The sequence below is a fragment of the Lygodium microphyllum genome, chromosome 11 (assembly GCF_053477565.2).
Source record: "Lygodium microphyllum isolate KBCC chromosome 11, Lygodium_microphyllum_v1.1.10, whole genome shotgun sequence".
In the NCBI taxonomy this organism is placed as follows: domain Eukaryota; kingdom Viridiplantae; phylum Streptophyta; class Polypodiopsida; order Schizaeales; family Lygodiaceae; genus Lygodium; species Lygodium microphyllum.
In genome coordinates this window covers 66,296,781-66,305,296 of record NC_141145.1, presented here as the reverse complement: position 1 = coordinate 66,305,296, position 8,516 = coordinate 66,296,781, and the positions used below count along the sequence as shown (strand labels likewise).

At 39.7% G+C, this 8,516-nt stretch overlaps 1 protein-coding gene across 1 annotated transcript; it reads left to right on the top strand.

Moving 5' to 3' along the window:
• The first annotated feature begins 5,668 nt into the window (after window positions 1–5,668).
• On the top strand, window positions 5,669–8,205 carry LOC148028903 (uncharacterized). Its single transcript, XM_087688632.1, has one exon. It carries the CDS (start codon window positions 6,422–6,424, stop codon window positions 8,051–8,053), a length of 1,632 nt encoding a protein of 543 aa, XP_087544758.1. The 5' UTR covers window positions 5,669–6,421; the 3' UTR covers window positions 8,054–8,205.
• The last annotated feature ends 311 nt before the right edge of the window (window positions 8,206–8,516 follow it).

The window sequence follows — 8,516 nt, the reverse complement described above, 5'->3', positions numbered from 1 at the left end:
CTTGTAGTCATCTAGAAGCTTTGTGATTATCAAGTTCTGCTTTTATATCTCTTTTGCAAAGCATCATTGGTTTAGGAAGAATAAACATACTCTAATGATGTTGATGAATGTTCTTCATCACCATCTTGTTATTTATACTATGTATCCTTGTCTACTTATTAAAGCATTGTCACATGGTTTCAAAACTTTCCATGGCTCAATTGTGTTGTGAAAATTCTTGCTTAGCTCTTTCCACACATCTCTGCATAGAGAACTTGAAGTTAAAACCCTTAGCAAATTGATAATGTCTTCTTTCATTTTGGCATGCTATTTGCTTCTTGAAATTAAAATTGTTGATGTCAATCTATATTGTATTGTTTTTCATCCTTCTCCCACCCGTTGGTACTAAATTATCAAGGCTTTTAAAAATTGTCTTTGTTTAGACTTGAAACTAGTTGAAGTTAGTGAGGCTTTTAATTTAGCCACTAAATTCTTTTGTGATTTATTCTCCTCCTTGAGCTTCTCTATTTCCCCCTTCATTGTTTTTAACTCTTTGTCTACCTCAACCAATTGGATCACTTGTTGTGCGTACTCTATCGCCAAGAACAATGGTTGTGATAAAGAAATCGCCTCATATTGTGAACCTCACTTACATGTTGGGCTTGTAAATGAATAGAATACCCTATCGAGCCATCCTTTCCATCTCTAATAAATCTGATTGTATCATCAAATGTCCAAAATTTGGAAGGTTGACTTGTAAAGGAATCTATTGGATATAACTCTTCATTTATCCATAAATCAATGTTCTTTTTACCTTCATCTCTTAACCTTTTGGCTTAAACTTGATCAGTAAGAACCTTTTGGTTTGTTCCTCTCCATATGGAATGTTCTTCTTCCACAACAATATAAATACAACTTTTCTTTTTCAATAGAGCTTCATCCATGTTTCTTTAAAGTAAAAGAGAACCTACAATGTTGAAATGTATGGTTATGAGCTACTTCTTAAACTAATGCAAGTGCAAAAACAAAAGAAATTACTTTAACATTCCAATTAGCTTGACAAATTCATATCTTCTTCCAATTCAATTGGCACTCCAAGCCTTTTTCAATAGAGCAAATAAAGGAAAAACACAAGGAATAATAAGAAGAAAATAAGGGCATGTGATGATAAAAAGACTTCTTAATTCCTTATAGTTAGCATTTCACTTACCTTCACAACTTTCTTACTTCTTTTAATCCAAATGTCATGGCAAGCCTCTTCCAATAGAGCATGAAAATGTATAAAAGAGCAAGAACAATAGTAAGAAATAAAGAAAACAAAGAGAAAAGCCTATAAAAATGAAAATGACGTACTTCTAAAATCATAACAATCTCTACATTTCAATTATCTTGTCAATCATCTTGTTTCTTCCAATTAGGTTGGCACAACTTGGTTCTTCCAATAGGGCATATGAATACATAAACAAAGTAAGACTTCTAAAACCCACAATGTGGACAGAAATGATACCTCAAGCTTCTTCCAATGATGTGGACAAACACAAACAAAGAGAAATGCTGAGAGGAGAAAGAGAACGAAGAAGAGAAAGTAAAATAAAATAACAAAATATGCAAAGCCTAGAAAAGCAAAAATATTTAAAAAGTTAAGTCTGAAAGTAATTTGCATTTAGAACTTGAAAAACGGGCATCTAGAGGTCGTAATCGAATTTCTTGGAAAATGGGGTCATTTTTATGATATTAGTCAAACACTTTGGGAATATGAAAGTAAAGGGAAGAGAGAGAGAGAGAGTTGCCACAGTTATTTAATGCTAAATCAACCCTAACATTGAAGAAGAACAAGCAATTAATAATGTGTTCTTCTTCCCCTATCTTTACCTAGTTAGGATGTTGTTAAGAATTAATCCAAATCTATACAAGGCTCGTTTGCCCTTAAAATTGGCCCTAATAACAATGTCTCCATTCTCTACCTTCTTCTCCTAGTAGTCTTACACATTATCTTTAGCTATACTTTCTTTATCTACACTATATAGAACTCCACGCTGCCTTCCTATCTAAGTATAACACTTGTAGTCATTTGATATTTTCCTTGGATTTCTCTTTGTAATTCTGTCAATATTTATATATAACCTAAGAGCTCCTAGCTCTACATGGATTACCAATGTAGCTTCTTGCCCATAAAGTAGATAAAAGGTTGTGATAGAAGTATGAACTTTGTGATGTCTCCTATAAGGCCACAAGAACTTGTTCAAGTCTTCAACCCAATGTGGTTGTTATAATACATATTTTCTAAGTATTTTTATTATTTGTCCATTGACATTATTTATTAATCAGTTACTGTGAGGGAATAGGGTAAATAGTATTGATGTTAGATATAAAGCCTTTACTATAATTCACATGTGAGTGATCTTCTAAAATGTAGCCCTCTATCCTTCAAGATGGACATGGGTATCCCAAACCTAGAGCATATGCACTCATACATAAACATGAATAATTTCCATCTCATTGGATCCTTTTAGTACCTTGGTCTCAACCCATCTAGGAAGATAATCTTTTGTTAACAAAAATTATACCTTACTTGATTTATACCTTGTAGATGACCCACCATATCCATATCCCATTGTTCAAAGGCTCCAAAGGCAATGAAAATTTTTTGTCTCTCATGTGTGAGCTTCATGTTTCCATGCACTTGAGAAAGGTGCCAAGTCTTGCATCAATAGAAGACATCCTTAACCATGGAGGCCAACAAACCGAGCTGTTAAAATCCTAAAACTTGTTGAGCTCCTTATCGTCCACTCTCCTCTTGATCCTATTGCAATATCAATCCAATATCTTCCTTTAACATATACCCTTTTTAACACACTATCTTCATTAAATCTCCCATTTTTAAGTCCTAATTATTTTCTTCATGGATTAAAGTTCTTCTTCAAATCTTAGTAAGTTTGATGGGCATGTTCATGATTCCAAGAAGTCTTCGAGGTCTTTGAGTTTCTCTCCTCTTGTATATAACACATGTGATAGTTGTGATAGGCATGTTCACGATGGAGTCATAGGTGTATTGAGCTTTTGAAAGAATAAGAGTCTCTATCTAATGTGCCATTTTTAGGGTCCCATAGAGCCAAACATTTTATTTTGTTGGAACATATGATAGATCATTCATCTAACCATAAATGTTATTGCCATGTGGCAAAATAGGAGGTATTGTGTGCTTTGATGGGGGTGAAACACTGGGGAAACATTCTTCTACTTGTACACCTTGCTCACTTTAAAACACTTGAAGCTAGTTAGAAGACCAAATTGGTAGTAAATTGATTTGGACATTAGAGTAAGATCAGTAGAGATTAGGAACCACTGAGTAGAACATTAGAGAAAAATCTTAAAATAATTGATCATTCAATTTTGTGTGAATGATGGGGTGCATTGTTAACTTATTGGATTGCTAGCATGAAATTGGTGGTGTTTTAAGATTGACATACATGAGAGCTTGAGTAGGGTTCAAAATAAGAAAAGTTTGCTATTGAGCCCATGACTATGTGACAAAGGGTCCAAGCTTGTCTGTCTACATACTTGGACTAACCCACAATTGATATGTAGGGTCTAGTCTACTTGTCTACCCCCACTTGAGACTCAAGTGAGCTTACTAGTCTATGCACACTTGAGCTATTGAGTCCTAGTCTACCCTAATAAGCCCACCACTATAAGATCCTCAATTTAGCTTCGCTTAGGACTTGCGTAGGATGATTCACACAAAAAAGTAATGAAGTTGTTTGCTCAAGAGTAGCCCAAGATTAATCACTAGCATGCTTTTTGTGTTTGCTTTTGCTTTCCAAATGAGCTAAGGGCTATTGTAAGTCAAACTTGTTAAGGAAAAAGATTGCAATTTGCCACCAATTGAGCTAAGTTTCAACTTAGTATAATATGTTATGCTCTCAAAATGTTTCAAATAGATTCAAAATATTGGTTCTAACTTCTAACCACTCTTACAAGTATAGGCAAGAGGATCCACATCTTTGGAAATTTATGTGGCTTGAATGGGTGCAAATGATGAATGATTCTACATGTTTGTATATGGTTCTAAGTTGTCTTTCCTTAGGTCAATCAAATTTTCTATAGAGAATTAGACTTGAGGATTCAATGCGTATAGAACCTAACTCAAACAATTAGTGTGATGGTTTCTAGCTTTGCAAATAACGAATGATTCTACATGTTTGTATATGGTTCTAAGTTGTCTTTCCTTAGGTCAATCAAATTTTCTATAGAGAATTAGACTTGAGGATTCAATGTGCATAGAACCTAACTCAAACAATTAGTGTGATAGTTTCTAGCTTTACTTAATGGATGGTCAATATCTTGGCAAGTGTAGAATTGAATTGAATTCTAGCTAACATAGACTTTACATTTTGTAAAGGTAAATTCAACACACCACACAAATCCGGTGGAGCTTTAAATGGCCCAAAAGGTATGCTTCCTTTGACATTGAGTCAAAGGACAAAAAGGTCCACTTCCTTGTACATCACATGCATTTTCACACCTAGACTTTCCAATGCTTTATCCACTTTAATAATTTTGCACATTTAGCACCCAAAGGAATATGTCTTCTCCTCACAAATCAAATAGTAAATGGTTTTAATAATGGGTATGCAGCCTTGGTGTATTAACTATTATGGTTGTTAATAAGAGTAAGAACATGTGTATGTCTATTTGACTTGCACAATTCATAGAGTCTAATTTCAAGTACATGTGGTTGGGGGGTGTAGTGCTCAATAAACTTGTTGAAGTCCTACCTTGCCAAACTTGAATTGGAGTATTTGAGCTTGATTTCAAATTGTAATCAATGATCCTTCTTTCTTTCTCTTAACTTTGATGGAAACATCATTCTCCATTATCATATGAACTTGTATATGTACTTCATCTTTCACTAGTTCGATGCGTTATCGTGTAGGTCAATTGACCTACATGTGACAGGGCTCTAATGAGTGTGCAACCCTATTATGTAACCTTACTATCACTCTTGTAGATATGATGGCATTGTTGTAGTTTGTTGTTACACTACTATGATGACTCTTTTCTAGCATATTGTTGGTGGATACTAGTGTATGCCTCTACTAGAATTTGATGGCCCATCTAGTACGATGCCCTTACTATAGTTTGTTTCGAGACATTTGTGAATTACCCTTCCTATCCTTTGTTGCTGATATACACTAGTGTGTGATCAATTTTACTATTTGTTGCCACATTGATCATTGGCCAAGTAAACCTAGGTCTGAGGGCCATTCATGCACAAGTTAGGGCTATGTTGTTAATTGGAGACGTCATATAAATTGGATTGGTGTCATATGGGGAGGTGAACTAGAGTTCATGAAGTACTGATTGTATTTACTTTCCCAAATTTGGGTTGGAGATATAAGAGGGTCTTCTCTCTAGCCAAGTACCCCTTCTATTTATTACCCTGATTTGGGTTGGTACTGGCTTTCTCTAGCACAAAAACTTTTAAACGAATCCTTGCTATAATTCTCGCATTGTGAATTATGATAACATCATGAGCTTATGCGAGGGAGGGATTACATACCTGGCTAGGTCGGGTTAGGGGCAGTGGGGCCCCCAATAGCACCTAATTAGGTATAGGGTCCCTCCCCAACACAAGCTCAAGCTCATTGTGTTGAAGACTATTGTGGAAAACAAGGGAAAGAGCGTCCTTTCAATGTCAACAACTTCTCGTGAGGACATTGACGCAATCCTGTGCATGTGAATGTGCGCTGACATTTATACATTGACATGGGGTAAAGGCATACAATTACAGAGGGAGGCTAGGAAGAGGATCGGGGTGGGATGCGTTACGTGCAATCTGCCTGGTTGGATCATGAAGCGTCCATTCCGGGGGATTTTTCCGAATAGGTAGGCACTGAGTGGGACTCGGGAGAGTTCTCAGGCAACTTTCCATAAACACGCAATTCAATGAAAGCCCAGTTCTCATGATTTTTATCTATCGAAATCAAATTTAAATCCTCGTCCACCATCGCTGGCCTGGCCTCCTATGAAGTAGGCGGCCAGATGAGGTGTGACAACCCAGTGGGGTGATGCCACATGGAATGCCAGTGAGTGAGGTTTGCGGCTCTTGCTTGAATAGAAACATCGTCTGGGCTATTGGCTCTTGCCTGCCGTCGCTTCTCTGTGTGAAAAAAGAAAATGGGTTCTATTTGGATCTTGTGTGAGAGAAGAGTCGGTCGTTTGTATCTGGGTGAGAGAGAGAGAGACACACACAGAGTAGAAGTGGGTTGTCTCTATTCTCAAAGTGGGTTCCCCTGTTCCGGGGTTAAAAGCTGTGCCGCTCAAACGTGTGTTCCCTGGTTCCGGGGTTAAATAAAAACTGTGATTTGGGGTTGGTCCTTCCAACCAGAGGCTTTCCACTGTCAGTGAGCAGACGCCCTGCAGCTGAATTGGCATTGAAATGCGGCCATCACAGAGAAGAGGGAGCTCCGTGACAGAGGTCCTGGCTTCCTGGGCAGAGAAGAACAGAGCATCAGAGCATATGAGCAGCAGCAGCAATGAGAACTTCCATAAAGGTGGCCCCTTGGCCCACAGAAAGAGTGTCAGGAAGATACCCACCAAGGGTTACAAGAAAGGGTGCATGAAGGGCAAGGGGGGCCCTCAGAATGCCTTGTGCAGCTACAGAGGAGTCAGACAACGCACCTGGGGCAAGTGGGTTGCTGAGATCAGAGAACCCAAGAGAGGTTCCCGGCTGTGGTTGGGCACCTATTCCACTGCAGAGGAGGCAGCCATGGCTTATGATGAAGCTGCCAGAGCTTTGTATGGCCTCTCTGCACCTCTGAACCTCCCACACCTTTACCCCCCTTCTCCTTCTTCCTCTTGCAAGCAATATGGCTCTGATGTTGGCCCCTCCTCCTCCTCCTCCTCCTCCTCCTATTCCTCTTATTCTGCCATAAAGCCTTCCCCCATTACACCTGCTAATGATGACCAAGGTGGCCCTCACCTAATTTCGTCTTATCCCGACCTCCCCTCCCCTCAATCTGAAGCTCGTCTCCCCTCTAGTTCTCACCCCATTTTGCAGCAGCTTCCTTCTCAGTACGGGGCTGCATTGCCACCACCTCAATTACCCGCACAGCCAATTAACCAGCGCGACCCTTCCAAGCATGGTTGTGATGATCAAACTGGAACTGCCCTTGCAGCTTCATCAGCATTGCTGTCGTCATCGTCATCGTCCTTGCCTGTGACGCCACCCGCTGCATCGACATCGGCATGCTCGTTGTCCTCCATTTCAAGCTTCTGCGGTGCCATGCCCAACTACAGGTCTAGACCCTTGCAGCAGCATTACCAGCAGAGTACAGCAGAGGAGGAGCACAAATTACAGGTTGTAGCATCAGCATCCGAATGTCCTTTCAGCCGCGACACATTGTCTTTGGGATCGAGCACTGGGTCCGCGGCCGCCAATGTGACAGACACCCTGCTGCACACCCATATTGACCTCACCATGCAGGCACATCAGATTCATGATAACGGGGTGGCAGCACAGGAACGGCCAAATTTCCCCCACATGCATGATCTTCTCAACTTCGATGACACATACTTCAACCCCAATGAGCTTACTAACGGTGTGTGGCATATACAAGGTGATGAGGCAAGCCCTTTCAACATGATGATGGGGCCATTATGCTTAATGATGATGAACCAGCCAACAACAAGCAACATCACAGAATCATCCTGTTTTAAGGAGTTTTGGGAGGGGGTGACCTCATATCTACCTCCACAACCATCACCAGGCTCAGCATTAATGGAGGCAATGCAAGGCATTCTAATGGATACTCCCCTGCTGGAACTGGAGGATGTGGAGCTTGTGGACCCTTCCAAATTATTCGAGAATGAGATGCTGTGGCCATTCAAGCCTTCATCATCATCACCATCATCACCATCATCATCACCTTCCTCCTCTTCTCCCTTGTTTGCTTCTTCATCTACACAATTAGACAGCTTGCCACCCTTAGAATCTGTTGGTCTGTTTGAAGAGCTTCCCTGCAACACTCCGGGATCACAAACCCAAAGCTATGAAGCTATGAAGTTTTAAGCATTATTCCTGCGGAGCACAAAATATCTGTCTGATCAGGTCTATTCTTCTTTATCCGTGAGATTTGTAGGCCAATATACAAGCCTTATCCGTTTGTATCAGAAATCACCATTTTTCATCTCTACACAGGAAAAGCAAGTGTAATTTGGTATAGAGCTACAATACACGTTTCAAATGTTTTGTTTTACATTTGGATTTGTTGACAGAAACTGTGCGGGACCGCCCAAATGTTCTATCAACATTCACCTTGCACACTAAGGGTGTTACCTTCATTTTAGTTGAGCTAAATGTAAAGCATCAAAACCAACAAGCCATTGGACCAGGATCACCCTCTTGCCTCGTGTGAGGCACCAAGGAGAAAGGACCTTGTGCTTAGCCAATAGCATAGTAGGAAGCTCAATCTTAAAATTTAAGCCTTAGTGCTTAGCCGATGGTGTGGCATGAGGCTCAATCTTCAAATCGA